The sequence below is a fragment of the Patella vulgata genome, chromosome 3 (genome assembly GCF_932274485.2).
Source record: "Patella vulgata chromosome 3, xgPatVulg1.2, whole genome shotgun sequence".
Taxonomy (NCBI): Eukaryota; Metazoa; Mollusca; class Gastropoda; family Patellidae; genus Patella; species Patella vulgata.
Window position 1 is genome coordinate 67843376 of NC_065881.2, and position 27895 is coordinate 67871270.

The following is a 27895-nucleotide window of genomic DNA, read 5'->3' on the forward strand; positions in this document are numbered from 1 at the left end:
AATTGACTATGGATTAAAACATTTTGTACAGAGCCACTCTACTTTGTGCCAAATTTTTCCGGCATCGATTATTATTTTTTAATGCAGCTGCAACAGTCTGATTGGATGGTTGGAATTTGACAACTTTGAAGCTGCTTAACTCCTGGACTAGAATAGCAGAAAAACGCATCTCTGGTTGTTGTTCATAAACAGTAATCAAAATTGAATAAAAATCTTTACTGCTACAGGCTCTACAAGCTTTGTAATTTTCATTTTCGTACGATCAGGCAATGTAATCCAGGAAGTTATCGTCCGATATTTGCTAAAGTTGAACTTATCCCTGATCTTCACATATATTTCACGTTTCAAGCAATTCCGAGATCAAACCAAGACCTGGTTGGTGAGCCAGTGCCATTCTTCCTATGTTCCAGATCTATGCTGGTAGAGAAAAAGGACAGATTATAATATTGAATCCAAATTTAATAATTTTGGGGAAAATTAAGTCTTTAACAAAGTGGATTTTATTAGAGTAAAATATACAAAATTACATGTCACAAGTTTTAACACACACATATACATTCCATAAACAAACAACTGAATAACAAATACTGGTGATAACTGAATATTAGAAATGGTATTTAACATTGTAATAACATGGTTTCGAATTGGAAAAGACCCAAGAATTCCCCCTTCTGTTCACCAAATTAACAAAATCTGTTACTGGTAATAATTGCAACCTGTAAAGTATTTACAGACAAAAAATTAACAAACAAGTCAGTGTGGTACTACACCCCTGGAGGTCAGGACATGCACCAAAATAAAGAATTGCTATCCTTACAATATAAGGAATATGATCCATTCAGAATTACAGCCTGTAGACAAAAAGCATAAAAATTGTGTGTGGCTCTGCCCCTGGGGGCTGGACATGGTCCAATATAAATAGGTACAACCCTATGATGGATCATGCCGAAATGGAACCAGATCTGCTAATAATGCAACCTGTGGATTTATTTACATACAAAATATTAACAAAAAGGTGTGACACCGCCCAAGGGGGGCAGATCATGCACAAAAATCAATAGTTGCCATCCATGATAATCCATTCAGAATTGTGGTCTTCATGTGCTAAAAACAAAAATTGGGCGTGGGTCGGGACATGCACTAAAATCAATAGTTGCCGCCCTTAAGTTCTAAGGAATACATATGCCAAGTTCCAAGATGATCCATTCAGAATTGCGGCCTGTATGCGATAAACACGAAAATAGGACATGGCTCCTATAGGACATGCTATCCTTAGTCTATAAGGAATACATATTATGTCAAGTTCCAAGATGATCCAAAAGACACACACACACACAAAAATGGGTGTGGCTCTGCAAAAATTGGGCCTAGCTCTGTGCCTGGGGGTCGGGCATGCACCAAAAATAATAGATGTCATCCCTAGGGTATAAAGAATAAGCCTGAAAAGTTTTCAAGACGATTATTAAGAAGTTCGTCCTGTTGGCAACACACAGACATGCAATGAGAAAATGGGTGTACATTCACTTGTTTTTATTCATTCCATACTTGGTAATGCACAGACTTTTTCAATATTTTTTCGTTTTCTCTTTTCTAGTGACAGTCAATTTCTGTTTTTAATTGTCAGATATCCTTTCAGTCTCATATAACAACTTTTGATCTTCGAAGGAATTATTAGTGAGCAGAAATTCGCCCATGTATCTGTTATCACTCGTCACTTCAGTCAGTTATATAGAAGGGTAACTTGTGTTTACCTTTTGCGTTCGTCACTTCGTTAGTTGAACCCTTGATTACGCATCTATCATAGCAATGATCTCTGTGTTAAAATTATATTTGGAATGTGTTAAACCAGTTCAATCACATATGTGATAATAACTGACACCAATATTGTCCTTTAAACCACTTTTCCCTATACAGTTTAATTATATGTACAACACAACCATTATGTAAAATAACATACATGTAACATCACAGCAAATAACATAGCACATTTTTTTAATGATAGGCCAAGATGTTGGACAAACAATTTACAAAAACATAGAAACTAAATGTTGACCGTAAAAGAGATGTTACTGTCTGAACCATCGTAAATTTAAACAGATTTCTTCGATTATGAACAAACTACTTAACTTTGGTTATTATAAGCTAACCTGTGTGTTTGAAATCAACTCGTGCTAAATAAAATTCATTGCACAATTAAATATTCTAACGAATAAAAAAAGTTCTCCCTTGAAAAATTTGACTATTTACTTGTAATTTCGACTGAGTGGAAGACAACATGGCTTTCGTCAAGTATTGGGTGAAACCAATGATGTTTTTGCGGGGGGTGGTTTAACTTTGACAGATCCATGTGTTGCAATCAAAACAAAGCATGATCGTCTGAGTTTGGGCAACGAAAAATATCAAATTAAGGCAATTACATAGAAGATTTATATTGAAACCATTTCACAGATACTCATAATAATAAAGTCATATATTATATATAACCTAAAACTTTCCTATCTTTATATTATCAATAATTCAACAAGCAACATGAAGTTCACATCCAACATTTCTGAGTGTATTGTTACTTTGATAGCCTGTAAGACCTTGTAAGAAGGGTAACATTACTTCCAGATTCAACAGTTTTGATACGGAAAACTATCCAGTCTGTATTTCTTGCAACATTTATGTAGGTTTATCTTGTCGGTTTTCTTTTGCATGTAGTGATGTCCTCCTGCACTTACTATTAAAGGAGCTAAACCTTTCCATAACATTTAAAATTAAACACAAATTATAATTCACAATTGGGTCCACTTCAATCAATATTCATGTTGTTATCTTGACGTGAAAATATGCGATCCTTCTATCCAACAGTTAAGACACAATTAACATTTTATAATCACTACAAGAGGTTGGTATTTTAAAATCCATTTCAGTTAATTCCATATCTACCCGGTATTTGAAATATATGTAATTTTAGATAATTCTATTTTTGAAAGTTTGAATTGAAAGGGGGCTTTAAAGAAATAAAATACAAACTCGAATGATTCAACACTTTTTATGGTTTACTTTCTTGAATTTTATCCAGTTCTCAACTATCTAGACAACTGTGCTCTGTACTTAAAGAAAAAAATATTATAATTTCTCAAACCCACCTGCAAAGGGTATTAAAAGAAATTGGGTTTAAGTTATATAATGCACATAGTTAAAGATATGTCATTGTTTTTGTGCCGCATGTCAAAATTCTCTCATCTGAGTCTCTAATCAAATATTTCAAATGGGGAAAGCTATAAACATTGCAGAGATTTTACTAGAATGTAAAAGACGGTAATAAAGTAAAGGAAGCAGTTATGTGTGTAAAAGCTCAAACTCAATCCTGAGCCGAGACTTATTGCTTTTTCTTGTACAAAACTTGAATTGTCGTAAAAGTACTGAAAACCGGTTTAATGTGGTATATGCTGTCGCCCCTTTATACGAAATGATACCTTGGTATTGCGTGAAGGTTCAAGTTTGTGGGATTTCAATTTTTCAAGAAGGAACTTTTTTAATCGTTGGGATATTTAATTGTGCAATGGATTTTATTTAACAGGAGTTGATTTCAAACATGCAGGTAAGTTTATAATAACCAAAGTTAAGTAGTTTGTTCATAATCCGTTCAAAATTTACGATGGTTCAGACAGTAGATGTTCTGCATAAAAAACTTGAAATATATATGTAACACTCAAAGGAGGCATTCCTTTGACAATTAAAATATTATCTAAAAATTGCCTGGAAAAAAATCATGTGGCAAATGGGCTTACAAATGCAATTTGCCAATAGTTCCCAAAGCATCCGCCAGACATTACTTGGGGTTCTTGAGCATTCATGGTCAGTCATCTATTAAGAAATCGTACGTCATTCTTATTGATGGCAAAGTATTTCAGGCGCGTGTCAAGGGGAGGGGATGGGAGGTCCAGAGTGTCAGGACCCCCCACCCCCATGTCAAGCCTATACAAGAGAGACCCAGGAGAAAGTCTATACATTTAAAAGAATTAATTTTCTTCAGAAATGGCCTCAGATGCAGGGATATCGACTTCAACTTTCAAAATTTTCTGGGGGGAGAAGCCCATACACCCCTCGAAGATAGTAGCATTAAGCAGTGAAAATGTTCTGAAAAATGCAATTATAAGTTGATCAGGCAGTAGATGAAAATAAATTTCACAGATTAATATATTGATTCTTTCAGCCAAGTCTTGCTTTTGTAACGTTCAGTAACTTTATGTATGACAGCACTAAATGATCAATTTTTTATATACATTTTTTATCTTCTATTTTTAACTTTACTACCTAGTTTTGCTTTTTTATTTGGAGGTGTATTATGTTGACTTGTGCTTGGCCAGATATCGCGTTTATTAGTAGAAACTTGTGGATCTTGCTGACTTGTTGATGGTGTATTAGAAACAGATGATTGATTTTCTTCATCACTATCATTGTCATTATCACCATCGCTATCCTCAACACCACTATTATTCTCTTTTTCTCCGTCATCATCACCATGATTATCTTGATCGTTTTCAACATCCTAAAATATTCAATTATTATATACTTATGCAATCATCAATCCAGTAGCAATTTCTGCCATGCTTTCAACAAATTTTATTATGGAGGATTTGTCAGATGCCTAAGATATTCAAATATATAAGAATTCTTTTTAGACACTCCAATATCTCCTTTAAATTTGATGAAACTTACAGGATAAATTGCTTACTACTGCAACTTCATACATCGAGAACAGATCTCCACCCTAATTGGCCGCCATATCCAACAATTAGTATATTGTTTAGTATTAGTCTATTCCATTTTACATCTGTCATACACACGAAGACTAAATAAACTTTTTCGATTTTATTAAATGGAAGCAAAATAAATACTTATTTTCAACTAAAATCAATTATTTAGGAATTAAAAATGTCGGTCTACTAGCTTAGTGTCTGTTCTCAAGCAAAGCTAACTGTAGACAGACAGCCTGAGGTTAGTATGTAAAAAGCTAGAAAACTGATACGACTGACCATCTATACAGTACCAGTATAGTTAAATAAAAACTTGGTTCAATGTTTTTCTTTACGATAAAATAATAATTTACCTGTGTAGGATCCTCATCTGAATTTGATGAAGAAGAATCGGATTGTTCATCTAACACAGCTTGTACAGCGGCTTTATTTATACGAAAATCACGAGCTGTGCTCATCTTTACATTATCCATTAAATTTACCTACAAATCATAATATATTTATTCATTGATATAAATTATCTTGGTCTACATTAATATTATTAAATAGACAATTTTGTTAGCTATGGGGTTATTTGGAGGTATGGGGTTATGGGGTTATGTGGAGGTATTGCCCCTTTAACTTCATCATAAGGAGGAACCCTATCGAAATTCAATTTTACAAGGAGTGTTTGTCCCTGTCAGTAAAACCTTGTAAATCCTCTGTAGGGAAGAGTTTTTGAGACTGAATAGAAACGGGAGAACATTATCAAATTTCAGTCACACATAAACTTTATCGGGAGATAGTGCCCATATCACTAAAAGTCTATCAAAATTCAGGGTCACCTATCAAATTTTATGGATAGTTATTGACCCTGAAACTTGAAATCCCTCCATTGGTCAAAGTTGTTAATTTCTTTTGCCCTATTATAGTTTTTGGGATTGTTCTATTGGCAGTTATTGATCTGGTTACTGAAACATTGCAATTGTTACAGGTCAGAGTTTATGGTAATATTCAGCAAGTAGCAAGGAAGAAACAAATCAAAATTCATCCTGTCACAGAAACCTTGGTATCAGTTCCTGCTATATCAGTAGCATGGAAACACTGTGTTTATTTACATAATATTCTATGTTATCTTTTGATGGGTCTGCTTCATTAGCCCAGTCAGAACAGAAAAATAAGACGTTAAACCCCATTTCAGTTCTTTTCATAGGTCATGTTAATTTAGTATGGCTCTAAATCACTAATCTGGATCACAATGTTGGCGGAGAAAGTTCCTTAGCCTTTTCTAGACTCGTTTTCTGTCAGGGGACAAAAAAATCAAGGTTCTGTAATAAATACCATTATCAGCATTGTTAAAGATCCCACGACATTTGGAAATCAATGCCGTGCTGTCCAGTTAAAATTTCTCTGATAGTATACTTTTTGGCCTGTCTTCATTGAACCCCATTTTATTTCATTCTTAGTTTATTTTCATGCTGCAAACAATTTTTATATTACTTTAGACAGTACTTTGTATTTACCTTTGATTTTTTTGTAAGTTGTATGAGAAACTTTTCAAACACTTCTATAGCATATATCAAATTAGGTATCATCTTCGTCTGTTTTATCACCTATAATTATAATATCATCATTATACAGGTAGTTCATTACTATTAAAGTCCCATTTCTAAGGTGCTAAAATATGAAGTAAACGAAATATTTCTAGATAAATGGAATTGCATCAAATATACACCAACAGTAGCATTTTGAAGAGCAGCTTTCAAGCTGCCAGGGACAATGATTATACATAAAATTGATGGGCATCTTGAAAGGGTTGCTCCCCCGGATTAGCTGAACAATCCTAGTAAGTTTGGAGAGGAAAAAAACCCAACTCTGAAAGGGTCAGTTGTATAAACAAGTGTAATAAAGAGTTGTATGTATATTAACCCACCTTGCCAGTAGGTATATTAGTATTAACAGGTTTCTTCTTATCTTTCTTAGTTTTTATATGATCTGCAGCCTGTTGTATGTGTTCTTTCTCTAATGCCTGTTTAGTGAACAAATAAATAAAACATATATATTTCAATAAAATTTTATAAATTAACCCTGAAAAACTAATATTATATTTATATTACCAAATATCGATCATTCCATTTGTATCTATAACATACACTTTCTAATTTGTAGCTTTCATTAAGCCTAGCACTAGACACTCCTATTACCCTTTCCTGAGAAATGAGTAAATTCTATAAATACTTACTTGAATATATGTTATAAAAGCATATACACATGGAGATAATTTACTTCCTATCAATTTAATCAACTTCTCAAATCTTGATGTTAAATGGCCAGTCTTTTTGGTATACAGAGATATATACTGAAATAATATTTAATATCGTATGTAGGGTATACTGAAAAAAATTATTTAATATTGTATGTAGGGTATACTGAAATAATATTTAATATTGTATGTAGAGTACAGAGAAATAATATTATTTAATATTGTATGAAGGGTATACTGAAATAATATTCAATATTGTATGTAGCATATACTAAAATAATAAACATGCCTGTGCATAACAGCACTTAAGACTGAAGGGATAGCACCATGTGACTTTGTACTGGGCACAGGGGCCTATTCATTGAAGTCACAGGCCACTTTCTGGGTAGCTGGGGTCATTTTAATATAAGAATATGAACCCATATTCCCCCAAAAAGTGATCAATCAAAAGCTGGTTTGTTAAAATCTAAATTTCATTGCAGATATCATTTAAAATATACTTACATATTTAACTAATACGGACAGTGATGTATATAATTTAGTTAAAGATTTTAACATGATATCTGTACATATCCCACTAGGTAAAGCTGATTGTACTAATTCATAATAACCAACAATTATTACACCATATCTACTACATATACTCTTCTCTCTTGTTTCTTGTTGTGTAGCATTCGGTAAATCATCACCTAAAACATCAAAAATATCATTTCACTATTACAAAGAATGCTGTCCATTGCTCAACAAAAAATAGAACATTTTAAGAGGACACAAAGACAGTCTAAAAAAAACCTGAACGTTTTCTTTGTAATTACAGTCTTAATTCTTCTTCTATCGAAATAAAAACCAAACTGAATTATTTCCTTGTGTGATCTTCAATCAGAAATGAATCAACAGTGGAAATATTATACAAAGACAAAAATAACATGTTGAAGTAATTTCTTAATTAGTTTGGTTGGCAAAGTTAATTTAATAAGTTAATTTGAATAAAATTTGAATGATTATATTACCTGATTGTGAGATTGATGTATCTGATTTAATATAACCTATGACCCAATCCATGTCATCTAATTCTCTATCTATATGATGTAATGTCAGCTGTAATACAGTTGGAGCAGCTGTCCGTATTGTGATCAACGAAAAGTTAGTTTTATCTTCAACTTCTACTTGCTGAAATAAATATCATTTAATCAAGTTTGGACTTTTTTCACAATGTGTTCAGTTTTTCCTTTACCTCAAGCAGGACATTTCCTCAAAGTTTCTTACTCATTACCACTTTTAATAGGCATACTATGAACTATGGTTAAGGGTTGGTAACTCTTACTGAACTAAACAATAAACATGGTATAATGGGATAACTCATAATGAATAATAAATGATTGAACACAGACTAAGTATGGACAACACATTGTCAGAAATATCACCCCCAGTGGAAGCAGATATTAACCCCTATTTAGTAGTAGTAGTAGTAGTAGTAGTAATAGTGGACAATACTATGCTGCTGTGACATTCAGACTAGATTGTAGTTTTAACACATAGAATAATAATGTTAAAGTGAGAATAAAGAATATAAAACCTGATCAACATCTCCTAGTTGACTGTGAACATCCTGACACATATCTTTTAATATTTGTGGTACACTTGTCATCTGTTGTGTTATAGTTAATAATGTTGATAACACTTGTTTACATGTTGGTATATCATCTGCAATAAATAAATTAGTTTGGAATAAAGTCTTGCACATGTTTGCATTAAGGACTAAAGTGGGTTAAGTATTTTGGACTATATCCTCTGATAAATCTTTTTTTTCCTTCCTTTTTCTCATAACTATAAACATGAGTGTGTAACCTGGAAGTTGACTTTAATATGTAACAGGTTCAGGACTAACAACCGCCAACAATCCAAATACCTGATTCTGACAATTTGACAATCCTGATTCTTGTGGGTTTTCCCCGGGTCCTCCAGTTTCCCCCAACTGCTAAAGAAGCTTACACTCAAGTGAATTATTGAAACACAATTGTGCCATTTGTTAGACCCAAAATGACTTTATTTGTAGTGAGTGTCAGTGGACATTAAACCCTATTTCTCTCTCTGATCCTACCTATAGTTTGATCAGTACATATTTTATGTATCCATATTTGTACTTCTTCATACTCGGTTCCATGATATGGTAAATATTTACTAAGTTGACCAATAATAGACAACAGCGATCCAACTTCTTTTATATTCTGTTTATCTTCATCAGTAGTAAATATATTAGCCACTAATCTCTATAATATACAATGAAATATGTGAATATCATTATTACATCTCTCACTAATCTCTATGATATACATTGAAATATGTGAATATCATTATTACATCCAGAGGCGTAGCCGTGAAATATATATTGGGGGGGTCCGCAACCCTAACCCTAACTCATTTTTAAAACCCCTAACCCTAACTCATTTTTGAAACCCCTAAAAAATATAAACAAACACCATGTGGCCATGCTGTCTACCAAGACACTGCGTGCAAAAGCATTATGGTTACGTTGCTGGCTGAGCGGGCGATAAATATTTGGTTTAGGCGATAATGTTTTGGGGTACCTACATGCGATTCACTCTGATAAGTGGCAGAAAAAATTTAACAAAATATTACTGACAGGCTAACTAGACACAATTTTATGGAACACAGTTACTTTTCACTTCACACATGTTTCCAGGATGATTCTCTCTGTGTTTTATTTTAGCAATGTAAACCATATTGGGATATTTACAGGTTTTATACAAATAGAATCTTAACTAATCCTAACAAGCCAACAGTGAGGCTGATGTCCCCCGCCGAAATAGGAAAATAATTAGAGGACACATATAAATTTATCACAAATTATCTTTTACAAAGTATTGAACAATCAAACAGTATATCTTTACTTATAGTCTAAGCATACAATGTTTTTGATGGAATAATTATAGCATATTAAGGGGAAAACATGCTCTATGCCTACAGATCTAGAGTTTGGTTGTATCAACGGGTCTATTTTCCATCTTGCTGCAAGTTGTGCAAAGTTCACTGTTTTCTTTCTGTCATTAAATGTCAATTCATTATTGCATACTACATATTTAATTAATTTATAATAGTTTCTTTTTCAATTTGTTTTTTCCATTTATTTGTTTATTTACCTTGCCTATATTCATTGTATTGGATTGTATTGGAATTGCTCAATTGATGCTTTTATCAATACCTGGTTATAATATTATGACATGTAATGTGGCAAGTTGAGTCGGGACATGTAGGCTATAATGTAACCTAAATGTATACATAAGTGGATTTCGTTTCATTTTTTTCGAAAATATTGTACAGATAAAAGAGGAGGAATTACAGGGGTAATACATTGGAAAGCTTCTTCAAGCATACACACCAATTTTGAACATTTTAACTCAATTCGAAGGAGTGTGACGGACAGACAGACAAACAGACGACGGACGAACCCATTTTAATAGTCCCCTGCTTTCTTCGAAAGGCGGGGGACAATAAGCATACACACCAATTTTGAACATTTTAACTCAATTCGAAGGAGAGTTATTGTGTTCCAAAGTCTCAGCAAATCAAATTGCTTATCGCTCTGCTTAATCTGAGCAGAAAATGCTCATTATCGATCTTAGTCAAGGTATTACTGTAATGAAACTATACACCAAGTTTCATCACTCTCACTTAATTAGAACTAAAGTTATAGTGTCCCAAAGCATCAACCAATCAAATTGTTTATCTACTTAATTAGAACTAAAGTTATAGTGTCCCAAAGCATCAACCAATCAAATTGTTTATCTCTGCTTACCCTAAGCGGAACGGACAGACAAACAGACAGACGGACGAACCCATTTTAATAGTTCCCTGCTTTCTTCGAAAGGCGGGGGACAATAAGCATGAACATTTACTCAATTCGAAGATCAACCAATCAAATTGTTTATCTCTGCTTACCATAAGCGGAACGGACAGACAGACAAACAGACAGACGGACGAACCCATTTTAATAGTTCCCTGCTTTCTTCGAAAGGCGGGGGACAATCAAAGTAGGAGAGTTATTGTTTTCCAAAGTCTCGACCAATCAAATTGCGTATCGCTCTGCTTACCCTGAGCAGAAAATGCTCATTATCAAACTTAGTCAAGGTATTACTGTAATGAAACTATACACCAAGTTTCATCAATCTCACTTAATTAGAACTAAAGTTATAGTGTCCCAAAGCATCAACCAATCAAATTGCTTATCTCTGCTTACCCTAAGCGGAAAATGCTCATCTTCGAACTCCATCAAGGCATTGACCTAATCAACACATACACCAAGTTTGAACATTCTAGCTCAATTAGGAAGAGAGTTATCGTGCCCCAAAGTATCAACCAATCAAATTGTTTATCTCTGCTTACCCTAAGCGGAAAATGCTCATCTTCGAACTCCATCAAGGCATTGACCTAATAAACACATACACCAAGTTTGAACATTCTAGCTCAATTAAAAGTTATCGTGTCCCAAAGCATCAACCAATCAAATTGCTTATCTCTGCTTACCCTAAGCGGAAAATGCTCATCTTCGAACTCCATCAAGGCATTGACCTAATCAACACATACACCAAGTTTGAACATTCTAGCCCAATTAGGAAGAGAGTTATCGTGTCCCAAAGCATCAACCAATCAAATTGCTTATCTCTGCTTACCCTAAGCGGAAAATGCTCATCTTCGAACTCCATCAAGGCATTGACCTAATAAACACATACACCAAGTTTGAACATTCTAGCTCAATTAGGAAGAGAGTTATTGTGTCCCAAAAAGTGTGACGGACAGACAGACGGACGGACAGACAGACGGACGAACCCATTTTAATAGTCCCCTGCTTTCTTCGAAAGGCGGGGGACAATAATTGTTGTAAATAAATAGGAGTTTGGGCCTACTATGTAAATTTTTTGGGGGGTCCAAGTATATTCAGACCCCCCAGAAAAACAATTGGGGGGGGGGGGGGTCGGACCTCCCCGGACCCCCCCCCCCCCCCATGTGTGACGCCCATGATTACATCTCTCACTAATCTATATAATATACAATGAAATATGTGAATATCATTATATTATGTCTCTCTAACTAATCTCTATAATATACATTGAAATATGTGAATATCATTATTACATCTCTCACTAATATATAATGAAAAATGTGAATATCATTATTACACCTCAAAGAGCTACAATTCTAAAACATGAACAAATTTCCAATTCCTTTTTTATTCCTATTCTTCAATTTCTGCATAGAAGTATATGTCAAAACCCCTTTAAACCATCAATGAAAATCTTTTATTATTGAAAACTTGAAGACATTCAATGTGATCATATAAAAACAAAAGAAAAGAACCATTTATGGTTTATAACAGATCAATCTAGTATTACCTATTAATTATTATCTGAAATGAAGAAATTACCCAGTATAATAAAATACATCTTACCTGTAATTTTTTAATATGTTTGTGAATTTTTTCCGTTTTAATTTTTTCTGACCATTTTTCATTTTCTGCATAATCTTCTAAAATTGACATAGTACATAAATGAGAAAACATATATCTATACTAATATTTGTGACTGTCATTTGTCTGTCTGTCTGTCTTTTCGGGGTTGGCGGCTACACTAGGTCTGCCCCGAGTCTGAAATTTGGGGTATAGGGGTAGCTCGGACCGGGGAGTAACATAGGCCAGGTGGCGTTAGTCTACCACTTCCGGTTTCGGGGTTATGACCCCCGAGCGAAGCCGGGTATCCTGCTAGTAAAGTATATTTTTAAGACACCTGACCATCAATTAAAGAAAGTGTTAGTAACTTAAGCTATAGCTAGTACTTAATAAACAATTAACATTTATCCTGAAGTATGAATCAAGGACAATAATCATAGTGGTTACATTTTATGCTAATTCTACAGTTCAAATATTCTATGTCATTAAATGAATGCTAATTGAATATTCGATTCAAAGGAAATTATCAAGTGTACAATGGTTTTTAATGCATTTTTAGATTTCTAGAAACTACAAATCAATATACACTCCATTATCTGTTTATTTTTTGATATTAGTCACTCAATGAACATTATTATATATTTCACTATAGATGAAAAACAAATCAGATTCCATTACCAATAATTGACATCTAAATACTAGTGTGAGCATTAGATATTTGCGAAAAGGAGGACAAGGTTGGGTGGAGTTGGTGATTCTTTAATTAAGAACAATAGCATGAATTTAAGGAAACTTTATTATTTTCGGTGCCTTCTGAGGCAATAGTTTACTTGAAGACACTGTAAAAATATTCTGAAAATGGGAGAAACTGGCATAGTCAATGGTATTGGACCATACATTTGTATTGTATCGAAAATCCTATAATCTTTATAGATTATTGAAATATAGCTATTGTAAAAATATGAGAACAGTGGCATCTTATGTGAAAACTACATACCTAGAGCTTTAAGACATTGACATAGTTTATCTTTATCTGTTGTACATATAGTAAATACGTGTAACAAACCATCTAAACATCCTGATACTATAGTTTTATTATTTCTATCTGTTGTCATCTGATGTTCTATATAATACACTAAAAATAACCTGTAAATAATATATCATACAACTGTATCAATTTCTGTTACTCTATATTACACTAAAGATGGATTGATGGGCAATGAAACATACATCCACAGTTACTAAGTCGACAAGCAGTCCACAAAGCTTGCCGCCTATTTATTTTCTAGGTAATAGGAGCATTCACAAGACAATGAAACTAATCAAGACAAACAACTCATGATTTGATCAGTAATTGTCTCCATAAGAATGTGTTAATAGATTATTGCTCTATCCAGTTACTAAATGCTTCTAAAAGATCAACTCATGATTTGCCTCTAGAGCATCCACAAGATTTTTCAAATTGATCAAGTGCCATAACTCTGACAGTAAATATTGAAAAATTGGTGAAAATCAATAGGGTTCTACATCTCATGAAAAATTTACACTGTGTATAAATTTCACGTCAATCAGATGATCCTTTTAGCCTTTAGAGCCTCCACAAGCAATTGCAGACGAGTATACAGCCACATTTTAATGTGGGCCTATAAAAACAACCTGTTAATAATACATCATACACCGATATTAATTAATATCAATGCTGTCATATTTCAAAAGACTGCTCTTTCCATGTACATAAGATTAATTGTTAAGGTTTCACCCATAATTTGTTTTTAATTTTTAGTAAAAATGCTTCAGGAGCTCTGTGAATTAACTCTGTGAATTCAACATTCACATTACAGAATTCAGAGGGTAAATTGGTGTATATATAAAAGACAAAAATAATAATAATAATAATGATTTTAATAGAAGAAACAGAACTTACTTTCCCAGCTGACAACAATGGTTCATTAGTTTTGATTTATCAAGTCCTGCTGATCCATCACATACACCCTTATCTGAATATTGGTGTAATTTATTAACTGCTGTTGTTACAATATGTTTCATAAAATCTAAATTAGTACGTAGAACATCATATGCTGTTTTATGTTTTGCTGAAAAATCCCTGAAAGAAAACATTACATCGTACAATATTTTGATTATTCTTAGACTAGCATTCAGTTATTATTTCCATGGCCACATGCGCTATTCAATGTAAGAAAGAACATTTTTTTCTGGACATTTTTTTCCAACTGTCAAGGATTCTTTTACGTGCATGTCAAAGTGTACACAAAAACAACCTTAGCAGAATATTTTCATTATCGAACTTAGTCAAGGTATTGATGTAATAAAGCTATACACCAAGTGTCCTCACTCTCACTTAAACATGCATTATGCAAGAGCAAAATCTGCTTATTACAAGTCTTTCTTTAGGCCTGAAATGTTATCTAAATTATCAATTAGACATTAATTAACTTATCCAGACCATAATAAACTCTCGATGTCAAGGCTAGCCTTCGATATTGGCTGGATTAGATTCCTATATGCTGCTAACGGCCATTGATAATTAAATCAAAAAAATTGGATAATCGAGACTATGCTGTTTATATTAATGATTTTAGTAATGATGACCGAGACTATGCAAAAATTTCACCCGCTTCTTTCTCGGCTCATAGTGGATCAATTTGACTGAAATTTTCAGCAAATTACCTTTACACTATCTAGTTTTTAACTATTATAGCGAGAACTGCCATCTCTTTATCTTATCTCCCATAATGTATCTTTAATATATGAGAGAGACAGAGAGAGGGAGAGAGAGAGAGTTTAATGTCCACTTGACACAAACTAGGTCATTTCGGGACTAACATATGGTTCAATTATATTTCCATAATTTGCTTGCGCATAGGGGTCTTTAGCAGTGGGAGGAAACTGGAGGACCCGGAGAAAACCCACGCAGTTGGACAGACGACCCTACTTTGTCATGTACAACAGGGGAATTGAAACCGCGCCAGTTGACTCAATGACAGACTTTATGACACAGCGCGCACATGCTAACCATTCAGCCATCCAACCCCCCATTAAAATAAAAATAAAAGTAGAGAAATAAAAGAAGGGAAGAAAGGAATGGCACTTGCATCCCACAAATACAATATTATTTGCATGGTTTCATATTTAATGTGAAAGATCAACTTTTAAGTTGAAATAACAATAAATATTTAACAACAATAATTGAATACAGGTCTTACTTACGTTAATAATAAAGTCACTATATCAACATTAAAACTGAGAGAAAATAAACTAGCTGGAGCTTTACTAGGTTTACTTGTAGAAACTTTGCCTTTTTTACCATTAGCTGTACTGGCCTTCTCCTTTAATAGATCACTTAATTTAACATATTTCTCATATAACTTCAGAACTTTTTCACACTTTTCTACACTGCAAATAATCAGGTTATAAATATTTTATTATTGTCATACTTCGTAAAGGTAAAAATGATCCAACTTTTCAAGACTCATTTTGATAGTGACAAAAATAATGCCACTGATGAACTTTCGCATCATATTTAGGCCTAAAGGGACCCCATCCTCTTTGTATACTTTTATATTTTGTTTTATTTCTTATATATATTTATTTACCTTGAACCATTATATCCTTACCTGTTTTTATTATGAATAAAATTGTATTCCATCAATACTTCATATATACCCAACACTAAAATAGCAAATATATTATTCTTAATACCAACTGTGTTTTTTAGTGTGAAATCAGCTGATTTATCCTGAAAGATAGAAAATATGTACCAAATTAGACTTTAGGTCATCTGTCATATATATATTTCACTGGAACTGGTCTTATAGCAAACCTGGTTAACTTTGCTTTGGTTAAAGATATCATTGTTTTATCAAATAATTCATTATACAGCTGTAACAAAACTACAAATGGTGCATTACTCAGCGATTAGAAAATTACAAAAGGTGCATTACACAGAAATAAGAAAATTACACAATTAACAATTTGAATCCATTCACAGACATAGCTTTCCACAATGAAAATGATGGCACAGTTTTTGACTCGTATCAAACATAGCAGAGTTTTGCTATGATCATGCATGTAAATACTGAATGATACAATATTCCAACGCAAGCACTGAGCTGACCTTATGGTAACTACCATCTACATAAAATGTAGTTGTCAACACATTTTAGTCAAGAGGCCACTGTCCCCTAACCCTACTTCACAAAAAAAATATAAACTTCTTACAATTTCAAAATCTTCCATTTCACTAGAGATCATACGGACAGTTAAATCAGCTAGTACTTGTTCTAGCAGTATTAGTGACCTATCTTCCTTTTCCTCTTCCTCATCATCATCATCATCATCTGTGTGTTGTTGGGTCAGTGTTTCTCTTGTCTTTATAACTATATGTTGAATACATGCCAATAGGTGAGCCTGTTTAAAATATAAAATATAGAAACTCTTACATATCATTAACAACTATACACAACAAAGTACAACAAAAGTAAAGAATGTAATTTTGTTTGATAACCATTTAACTCTTTTTTTAACCCATAGAGACTAACAACAAAAATTAAATAAATGAGACAAGATGTTTGATACGATCAATGGACTTTTGACTGATCACAACACTTCTGTAAAATAACACAAAAACAGTCACCAAGTCATTTTGTCACATATTTATATATCTCACTTCACAATTTAACGCTAGAGTTTTATGTGATTTTTGTTGAATTATTGTCATTAGATCTACTAAAATGCTGACATATAGCTCCAAGTTAAATTTTTCTGAACAAAATGTAACATTTCTTACCAATGGTTCAGCTAAGAAGACTTGTTCCCCCTGTGGTAAAATACATTTATCTAATAGAACTGGTGGATTTATCTCCTCATCTTCAACATAAAACTTTGTCAACTGAAATATAAATTTTTGTAAATATTTGTAAGTCATTTCACTTTACAAAATCTTGAGAGTCCAAGCAAACAATGTTGATTATAATTCTGGAAATTATATATTAGGTTAGTTTAACCAGAACTAGAACATAAAAATGGAACATGGACCACTGTACAAATTTTGGTTTCATTTTGATATCTTGGTTATATAAAATAGATGTATTACCTGATTCAATAAATTGTCCAACACCGGCATCTGTAACTGTGTATTACGATGAACAACTTCATAAAAACCCTGTTCAAATATTTATTACTATTTTACTTTGCAAAAGTAGAAATGAAAATTGTTAATTGTGTAAAGTTACCAGATAAATGAAAAGCACAACTGAGAATTGTAAATTATTTAAATTAAATGAAATTTGCTATTACGTCAACAAGTTGTATCATATATAATGACTTATTTTCAGATAAATTTTCATATGAATGGTATTTGTTTTAAATTAGTTGCTAATTCTGCTCTTACCTCATATAACTGAAGACGTACATCTGCTTGCTGCGTTCCAACTCTTCTCAGATTACCTAATATTTCTATACACACAGCCTCATTACTAGCAGGATTATAACGTGTATGTACATCAATTTGTACCTATTCAAATGAATAATTAAATAAGACATTAAAATTCAAGGAACAAAACTTCTTTGATTGTAAGAAAATATTATCAATTCGATTAAGTGTTATTTCACTTGGTGAAACATAATCTACAATCTACAATCTTATAAAACCCTAGCCATTTTATTTATTATGTAATATAAAAAAGTTGCAAGAATGTACAATGCTAGCAGTTAACTAAACATACACCAGCTGTGACATGAGGGGAAATTGTCAGTTACTTGAAATAAATAAACTAGCATCATCTGATGTAACAGTTACTCCCCATACTCTGTAATCATGGCTGTAAAGTCACAATTCCTGTCACAATGCCACAGCAGGTGTGTTAATTAAAACTAATTTGTACTTGGAAATGCACATTCTTAAAATTAATTTAAAATCAGGTCATGAATAAAATATTTTTGAAATCTGCAAAAGCTGGAGTCTGTATAACAAAAGTCTATCTTTTTTTTGCTTTATATGGATAATCCATCCAAATTTATTTTCTTAATAAGACAATTTTTATTAAAGTTGTAAAGGAAACAAACCTGACTCAAGTTAAATGGCTGACTACATTGACTGGAGGGTAAGCCACCTAATACTTTAAAATGTTTCAATATCATCAAATATCCATATACACCAATCTTCCTTGGATCTAACTGTCTGTAATATAAACCACACAAAGCTTTGCTGCATTATAATTACCTCACCACATTTTACTTTAGCAAGAATATAGACAGGCTTATCCAAGAGGACATGGAATTTGGAGACTAATGGGGGATAATGGCTTCCAAGAGTCTTTTACACAATGTACTTTATGAAATGTAACGCTAAATATCAAAGATAGGTTGGCAGGCAACATACATACACACACCATAGCTAAGTTGTAATAGGTGCATTTACAAAATATCAAAAACAACCCCATGATGTAATTACCATTAATTTGATAGGCTTCTTGTTCTTAGTAGGGCTAATATAAACAAAACACGCACCTGTAATCAGATGATAATTTTAGCTGCATGAGTAAGATTCCAGTGTCTTATGATTTTAAACAATTTCAAGTTGATCAGGTAACTTTAGACTTAAGGGCAACCACAAAATTTTTCAAAAAGATGAATGGCAATAAATCTGACAATGATTATTATTTGTCTCATGAACATAAACACTGTGTATAAATTTGAAGTAAATCATATGGTAATTTAGACCTCTACAGCATCCACAATTACCAGATCTCAAAAATGAGCATTCAACTGACTGAGAGGTGACGACAATGTAAGACCAAATTTCAATATTTGGGCGTAACCAAACAAAATTGATTTTCAAAGTAAATTTACCTTGAAAACATGGCTTTCCTTAAAACAATGAGAAGCGTATCTTTTAATGATGTGCTTAATTTAAGAAGAGGTTGTATGGCCGTTAACAAGCCTTGTCCAGAACTTGTTGGTAGGTAGGACAAATAATCAAACGCTTCCTTCACTTTTGGTATTGCTTCCAACAGAAAATGTGGAGATGAAGATACAATGTCTGATAAAAGATCTGTAATCAAAGTCAGTAAAAAGATTTTAATTTATTGGTGAAGAATCATTAATTATTTTACAAAAAGGCCAGCAGAAGATTGAAATGCCATCATTAAACATGAAAATAAAATAAAATTAAAACTTGACATTTCAAAAATAAATCAGATTATGTAACTTACCTAAATAATGTGAGATTGGTTGAGTTGCTTTGGTTACAATTCTATTAAATATTTGATCCAGTATTTCCAAGCGTACAACTTCATGCACCTGATATAATAAAGAATGTGCTTTAAAGTTTGACATATAATTTTCTTGGGCGTAGGGATCCTTACCATTAGTGGGAGTAAACCAGATGACCCAAAGAAAAATCAATGATGTTAAGCAGGCGACCCTATTTCTTGTCACGTACAAGTGTGGGATTCAAACCACACTACTTGATTCAATGACAGACCTTATAATGATCTAAATTGCACACATTAGAGCAAACAGCCATACACACACACATCCATCCACATGACACAATGGATGCAGGTGACAACAATACATATCCACATTAAACGTTAACAAACAAATATAAGCAATAACAAATTAAATCAAGTGAATTTGTTGTTTCCTACCTTAACCGTATTTTTCAGAACTTGTTTACCAAGTTGACAAGTAAACTGGGAAGGAGTTTTTATTGTTGCTTGATAAATTTCTTTTCCAAATGCTGATTTGGGTCCACAACTATCCATAAGTGTAAATCCTAGTTGAACCAGTCCTTGTAAAACATGATCCCAGCCATATTTACTATAAAACAAATCATAATACATTATCTTGTTTATAATAACAACAGTATTTAAGTACATAACTCAATTTTACAATTAACCATGCATTATGCAAGAGCTAAATCTGCCTATCGCAGGTCTTTCTTTAGGCCTGAAATCTTATCTAAATTATTAATTAGACATTAATTAACTTATCCAGACCATAATCAACTCTCGATGTCAAGGCTAGCCTTCGATATCGACTGGATTAGAATCCTATATGCTGCAAACGCTCATTGATAATTAAATCAAAACAATGGATAATCGAGACTATGCTTTTTAACGTAATAACTTTAGTAATTATGAACGAGGCTAGGCGGAAATTTACAAAGCTGATATCTCGGGTTATAGTGGAACAATTTGACTGAAATTTTCAACAAATTACCTTTACGTTATCTAGTGTTTAACTAGTATAGCGAGAACTGTCAGCTCTTTATCTAATCTCCCATAATGTATCTTTAAATGTTTTGATCAGAAATACTATTTGTTAAACACACAAGAAGCCATTCAGCCATTATGAGTGGATTATTAATTTCAATACATATTCTATTGACTGCCTTTCATAAGACACTAATATTTTGTTTTACAGTAGTACCAGTGTTATAGATTCTAGGCATGTTTAATTTATATAGAGTACTCAAAGCATTGGCTTGTACACATGGTTCCAATCTGATTAAAATACAGATCTATATTTTGTTTCGTGTTTATATACTTTCGATGGCCTACACTACAGGAAGATCAGACAAGTTGTAGCGATAGGTCGCATCAGAGGTCATGCGAGCGGCTTTTGACCCTATCAGGTCAGACATTTGATTAACAAATCAGCATTGATGTTACTGGTGGATTACCCATAGTTCCGCGCAAAATGCGCCTAAAGCTCGCCGTAACAGACCGTTTCATTGGCTAATCACTCACATCATTTAGAACACGTCAATGATAACAACTCTTCCAGATCTTAGTGTAGTGAAGACAAGTAAAACGAAATTTTGAACTATACTATTCAAAAAAAGTAGGGGATATTTGATTTTGGGGGCATAATACTAAAATATGCAAATGACTACGAAAAAAGTCACTATAGAACCTAACAGAAGAAACATTTCCAGTTACATGTGACGCCCAAACGCACCAATAGCTACCGCATGGAATGCAGGTGATGCTTGGGATCATCATGGGGGTCCAACCCAAGATTTGCACGACTCTGACTTTGAATGTTACAGTCATTGTGGCATTGAATTCCAGGGTGGAAACATCAGTTTAATTGTTTTAGTGACCAGAAAACAAATTTTGATATGCGTCAGCTTACCCAAAATGAAAGGTTACGTGCCCTTGGCATGCTACAGATCGGGACAACACAGGCGGTTGTAGCGCGGACGATGAATGTTTCTCAGTCTGTCATAAGCAGGCTATGGTCCAGATACCGTGATACACAATCTGTACAGGACAGACCACGCTCAGGTCGACCAAGGGCGACAACTCAAGCCCAGGATCGATTTATCCGTACCTTGGCCTTGAGAAATCGTGTCATCACAGCAAATCAGATCAGCGCTCGTCTTCAAACAGACACTGGTGTGAGAGTGAGTGGCCAGACGATTCGGAATCGACTGCATAGGGGTCACCTTCGCGCCCGACGTCCTCGTGTGATCCCTTGTTTGAGAGATCATCACATTCAGGCAAGACGTCGTTGGTGTAGGGATCGGCAACACTGGGATAATCGACGCTGGAGCAATGTGATGTTTTCAGATGAGTCAAGGTTCACTGTTGATTTTTTGGACAGACGTAGGAGGGTGTGGCGTCGTCAAAACAAGCACTACCAAGACGTTAACGTCATCAGACATGATCGATTTGGGGGTGGTTCTGTTATGGTGTGGGGAGGCATCACTGTTGCTGGAAATACGGCTTTACATGTTGTTGCAGGGCGTGTTACAGGCCAGTACTACCGGGACAACATCTTGGCAGTCCATGTTGTGCCGTTCGCACGACGTCATGGCCGCCGTTTCATCTTCCAGGATGACAACGCAAGATGTCACAGGGCCAGGATCGTTACAGGTTACCTCCAACAACAGAACATCACCACATTACCTTGGCCAGCACTGAGTCCCGACCTCTCCCCCATCGAGCATGTCTGGTACATGCTTGGACAGAGGTTACGTCAACGTCAACAATGTCCTGCCAATGTCCAAGAACTTGCTGCTGCGTTGCAACAGGAATGGGACAATCTGGACCAAAATGACCTTAGACGTCTCATTAGGAGTATGCCACGTCGGATCAATGCTGGTTTGGCAAACAGAGGAGGATTTACCCGTTACTGACTTGGTTGTGATGCTGTGGTAACTTTGCTGTTTGACCCCGGGTATCATTTTACCCTTATAATGGTCAGTCTGTGCCTTACTTAGTCTAACGATCATTTGGAATAAATCGATGAATGTGAACTTCATTTCATTTTGTCATTTGTTTCTTCGTCAGTTTCATTAGGTGACTTTAATAACACTTAAAAATCAAATATCTCCTACTTTTTCTGAATAGTATATAAAAAACGAAACAAAATAGGATCTGTGTTTTAATCTGATTGACATGGTTCTTAACCAGAGAACACAATGATAACCCACAAGTTAGGTAGATGACCTATTCTTTGTCACTTATGTCAGATCAAAACTACAACCTGATGGATTAGATTTCTTCACCTTCATACCCCCCTCCCCACTTCACACACTGCCGAATCTGACTTGATAAAGATAATATACATCAACAATAAATACAGGTATATTAATAGTATACACTATGTTAATCTGACCTGTTATCAACTGTTTCTAAAACATAACTAGTAATATCTACTGTATCTGGTACTAATTCTCTTATCCACTTAGAATTATTTTCTTTATCTTTATCTTTAAAACTCTTCAATATTGTGGATTTTATAAAGTCATAAAGCTGAAATTTTAAAGTGAATGAGATATCAATTGTTTGCAAATACTTTTAATTGTTATTCACAAAATTTTCCACACTTATGCATTTGGTAGTTATGATGTGCTCCATGTCAGCCTGGAACATTTTGAGTTGAGGGCTATGCAATCGAGTGACACAGAATTGAGTCACAGTTGACCCAATCCAGGAAACAGTTGTGGTATAAGCAGAATGAAAAGAGAGAGAAATAGGTTTAACATCCACTTGACACAAACTAGGTCATTTCTGGACTAACATATGGTTCAATTTTATGTCAATAAATCACTTGGGTGTTAAGCAGCGGGAGGAAACCGGAGGACCCAGAGAAAAGCCACAAGGTTGGATAGGTGAGCCACTTGACTCAAAGATAAATCTTGTGATTTTACGTGCGGACATGCATTTAACCACTAGAGCCCCCCGCCCCAAGAATTAATCAACTGATGAATGAATGAGAAGGTATCATTCAGGTGGTGCATTCCTTTTCGCCTAAAGTTGTATTTACTTGAATTGATTGACATCCCTTGACTAATGAATTCTGGACTCAAATGGACATGCGAATATTAATTTTCAGAGCAAGTCCAGTTAAACAAACCTGATCTTGTAATCTATGTATACGAGCTACAGATAAGGCTAGAGCCAGATTGAATGGTGCTAATACTTTAACTGGATGCACCAGCAGTGTATTCTGAAAATAAACAAAAAAAGATTTACACAGCAATAATTAAACTACAATGCACACACAATATCTTGGTCATCTTGAGGATAACATTTATCTATATTTAAGAAAGACATTTTGTTCATGCATATTTTTTTTCAGTGCTGAATATCAACAGACTTTTCAGTTGTATGGTCAATATTGGAGCAGAACAACTGCCAGAAGGACATGAATGACGCTGATTGGTCCACAAAGGTAATCAATCCCTCCCTCGCATTGTACAGAAGTCTAGCCTCCTCAGCCCACTAACCAAACTAATTTAAATAAACTATATTTCTTACCTTTAAATATCTAATAAATTCTCTACCCAATTCTTGATCCTGTTTAACTGAGAAAACTATATGTAATATTACAGTTCCTTCTGTATATCTTAATGTCTCTGTATCACATTCTTCACTCATCAAATCTTCACTAGCAATAATAAATATAATATCAATTAAACAAATACAAAAATTAATAATAAAATATCTTAATTCACATGGTATATCCATTGCATATCTTAAAGAAGTTACTGACTAGAACCAGACAGCAGGTTACTTTATTAGTATATATTCAAGAATTAAATAAAACAGGTATAGACTTTGATTATTTTGAACTAAATTTGCACTAGTTTTGATTCCAATTGTAAATAACAAAAAGCACAATTTCATTAAATTTGATTTTTTTAAAATTATTTCAAACGGTAACAAAGTTATACTCCAAGAAACTAATTTCATACCAACAGACAGACGGACAAACTAGCTGAGCAGGTGTATAATTATGACACATAAATGATTACAGCTAATGTTACAGTTAATTTGTGTTATAGACTTGTTATTTTAGTATATATTCATACATGTAAATTAAATAATTACGTGATTTCTGATATTTGATTTCTACAAACTGTATCTTTATCAATATAAAATGAAGTAACACCCTCAATAACCAGACGTTTATGACCCTTAAAAAGAGTAAAATACATTGATACAAGAACAATATAATATACTTCAAAATAAGAAATCTTGAATATCTGTCATTAAAACAATAATTACTATTTATACCTTATTTCCACCATTGTTTTCAGCTTTTAGGATTAAGGCTGAACAAATCTAGATAATCACCCTCTGTGTTGGTTACTTTTTCTATGAAAACGGCCTTTAAAATAAAATGATTAAAAAATTTATTTACCCTTTTGGCCAACAACAAAAGTTGATAAACAAGAGCTGGTAAATCTTGTAGTGCCATTTCAGGAAAGGATCGTATAATTTTTTCTATCACAAATTTCAATTCTTCGGATGTCATTGGAACATCTATAAACATGGCTGCCAAATGAACAACTGTTGTAGGATTCCATCTATAAAAAATAAAAAACATTTGGAAATTCATCTCAAAGTATTTTACGAGAATCTGTCTATATTACACAAACAAAACGACAAAACCTAATGGTCCTATATGATGATTAAGAACTTGCGCAAAGACAAAATCAAATTTGGTGGAATATTAAGCATATAATACTTAATGAAATCTATGACAGCAATTTCCTTAGATCTTGGAAGTCAATTCTGTGTGTGGGTTGAACTCATAACACACATTGTTCTAAACTTTACAAAGTATGGTTAGAGGGAATATTATGTTAGTTGGGAATTGTAATTGTAAACTTTATAAAGCATGGTTAGGAGGGATATTTTAACTTTATGTTAGGAGGGAATTGTAAACTTTACAAAGCATGGTTAGGAGTGAATTGTAAACTTTATATACCATGGTTAGGAGAGAATTGTACAATTTTTTATAAAGTATGGTTAAAAATTACCTTCCTGAACAAAGAGTATTCAAAATATGATTTTTACATTCAGATCCTCGCATACTACCATCTCCATATATAACTTTATCTTCTTTTGATAACTCATATAATATCTTTGGAAACAGATCAACAGCTCTGGAAATAAAAAAAAACACCATTACAGCCACCTATTTCCCGCCATAATCTATAAATTTACTAGATGACAATTTCCTTATAATTATCAATATCATACTGAATTATATTTATTGATTGTTTATCTTTTAGCACATATTTATTAAAATATAAAATTCCACTAAATGTTATTGTTCAAGCAGTTTGACAGCAATTTTTTTCTAGATATGTATTACTATGCATAGGATAATGTGATTTATTGCCTTGTAGATATTTATGTATTTACGCACAATGTACAAGAAAATTTGAGCTAGTTTAATGTCAGATATGTTTTGTAAGATGCTAGCTATGTTTATCTCTTTCTAAAATAGAATTTTAATTCAAAATGTGTGTACTGTAACAAAATATTTTTTTTCTACCATAGTCGACATGATTTGATTCAGCTTTCACTACTGATTTTGCTGCATAATATATAGTGAGGTTTATTACAAATAAACATACTTTCCTCCTGTGAAAGTACCATTTTTCACAGATTCTGTAAACTGACTGGCTAATTCAACTAAATTTGCTCCACCCAATTTGTCAGCCTAACAAAAATAAAAATACTTGAATCTTGTGTGGACAGGAACCTGTAGGCTATATAATGTCAGTCAATGAAAAATCATCTATGCAAGAAAACTTCTTACAACATATTTCGTTTATCAATATAGATAAATTCCAGCTTTGATTCTAAGATTTGTGACTGAACACAACCAAGATATGCAATGAGAATTTTGTTTGATTTATTTTTAACATGTATCCACCATGCATATCTTACCTCAAGCATCAATAAACCAACAAGGTTAGAAACAGTTTGAATGTTGATTTCATTTTTCTGCAGAACCTTTATCATATATTTATAAATAAGAAGCTGATTTTCTTTTCCATCTTCTTTTAAATAATATAAACCTAGAAACAGTTTAAAGTTGAATGATCGCAATTTAAAACATCAATCATTTATTAAGAATTAAGTAAACTGACTAAGAGAGAGAGAGAGAGAGAGAGAGAGAGAGAGAGAGAGAGATGGGGTTTAAAATCCACTTGACACGAACAAGGTCATTTCGGGACTAACATATGGTTCAATTTTATTTCAATCTGACTAAAATACAGGGGTCATACGAGCGGCATTTGACCCTACGACGTCAGACATTGATCAATCAGTGTTAAAACGTTTCTAGTGGTTTACCCACAGTTCTGTACACCGCTTGCCAAGAACTCGTCGTAACAGACCGTTATTTTAATCAGATTGACTTTTCACATGAGCGTGTAAATTTCTTGGACATCATTAGAAAATCCTTCAATTTCTATTAGAATCAATTAGATACATAAATCTTCTTTTTTGGGGGGATCATCTATTGGTTAACCCTACATATTTCAACAGTGTGGAAATCCTAGTGCATAAAAAGAATATTATAACAATAAGATTACCTGTTAATACAGCTAGTACTAATACGGTTGGATCAGTCCTTCCTCTTAATACATAATTATCTAATAACTCTTTTATCTACAATAAGACACACTCACATGTGTATATATATCAATAAAAAATCACATTTCATTCTTTGAGCAAATTTAAGTTAAATTTCTTTGTATCATGACATGATACTACTGAGTAATAAATTATTCATATTTGTGTTCATACTGTAGTGTTTATGTTGTTTGCTTGATCTATATGTGAAGTTTTATGTAAAGTTTGTAAACTTTATATGTTTCCAAATACAAAGTTGACTTGGAATGGATACTGGTATACTTATTACTATCATACCTCACTAAATTCTTTACTTTTCAGTATTTTTGCCAATTCCTCATATTTGCGTTTCTCATAGTGCAATAAAATTTGTTTATCCATATTTCTATTGTTTCTGAAATAAATTAACGGATACATGTATATCAAGCACAGATCTAGGACTATTTTAGATTGAGGATTTCCGGCAAAAGTGCCCATTATTATATAACTAATAAGGGAGGAAAAAGGCACAATGACAATGCTGAAATAT

General features: G+C 33.3%; 1 protein-coding gene across 1 annotated transcript; it reads right to left on the minus strand.

Moving 5' to 3' along the window:
* Positions 1 to 499: 499 nt before the first annotated feature.
* On the minus strand, positions 500 to 27747 carry LOC126815138 (Fanconi anemia group I protein). Its single transcript, XM_056099307.1, has 32 exons — positions 27664 to 27747; positions 27327 to 27402; positions 26677 to 26807; positions 26361 to 26446; positions 25758 to 25883; positions 25136 to 25301; positions 24823 to 24908; positions 24250 to 24379; positions 23846 to 23938; positions 23105 to 23241; positions 20125 to 20296; positions 19687 to 19774; positions 19325 to 19526; positions 18539 to 18653; positions 17865 to 17987; positions 17568 to 17636; positions 17262 to 17363; positions 16694 to 16882; positions 16090 to 16211; positions 15683 to 15868; positions 14379 to 14558; positions 13452 to 13600; positions 12458 to 12534; positions 9092 to 9260; positions 8567 to 8694; positions 8001 to 8160; positions 7495 to 7679; positions 6970 to 7086; positions 6661 to 6756; positions 6251 to 6340; positions 5102 to 5230; positions 500 to 4540 (listed from the first exon to the last, which is right to left on the minus strand). The coding sequence occupies exons 1-32, from the start codon at positions 27745 to 27747 to the stop codon at positions 4280 to 4282; spliced, it is 4224 nt and encodes a 1407-aa protein (XP_055955282.1). The 3' UTR covers positions 500 to 4279.
* Positions 27748 to 27895: the final 148 nt, after the last annotated feature.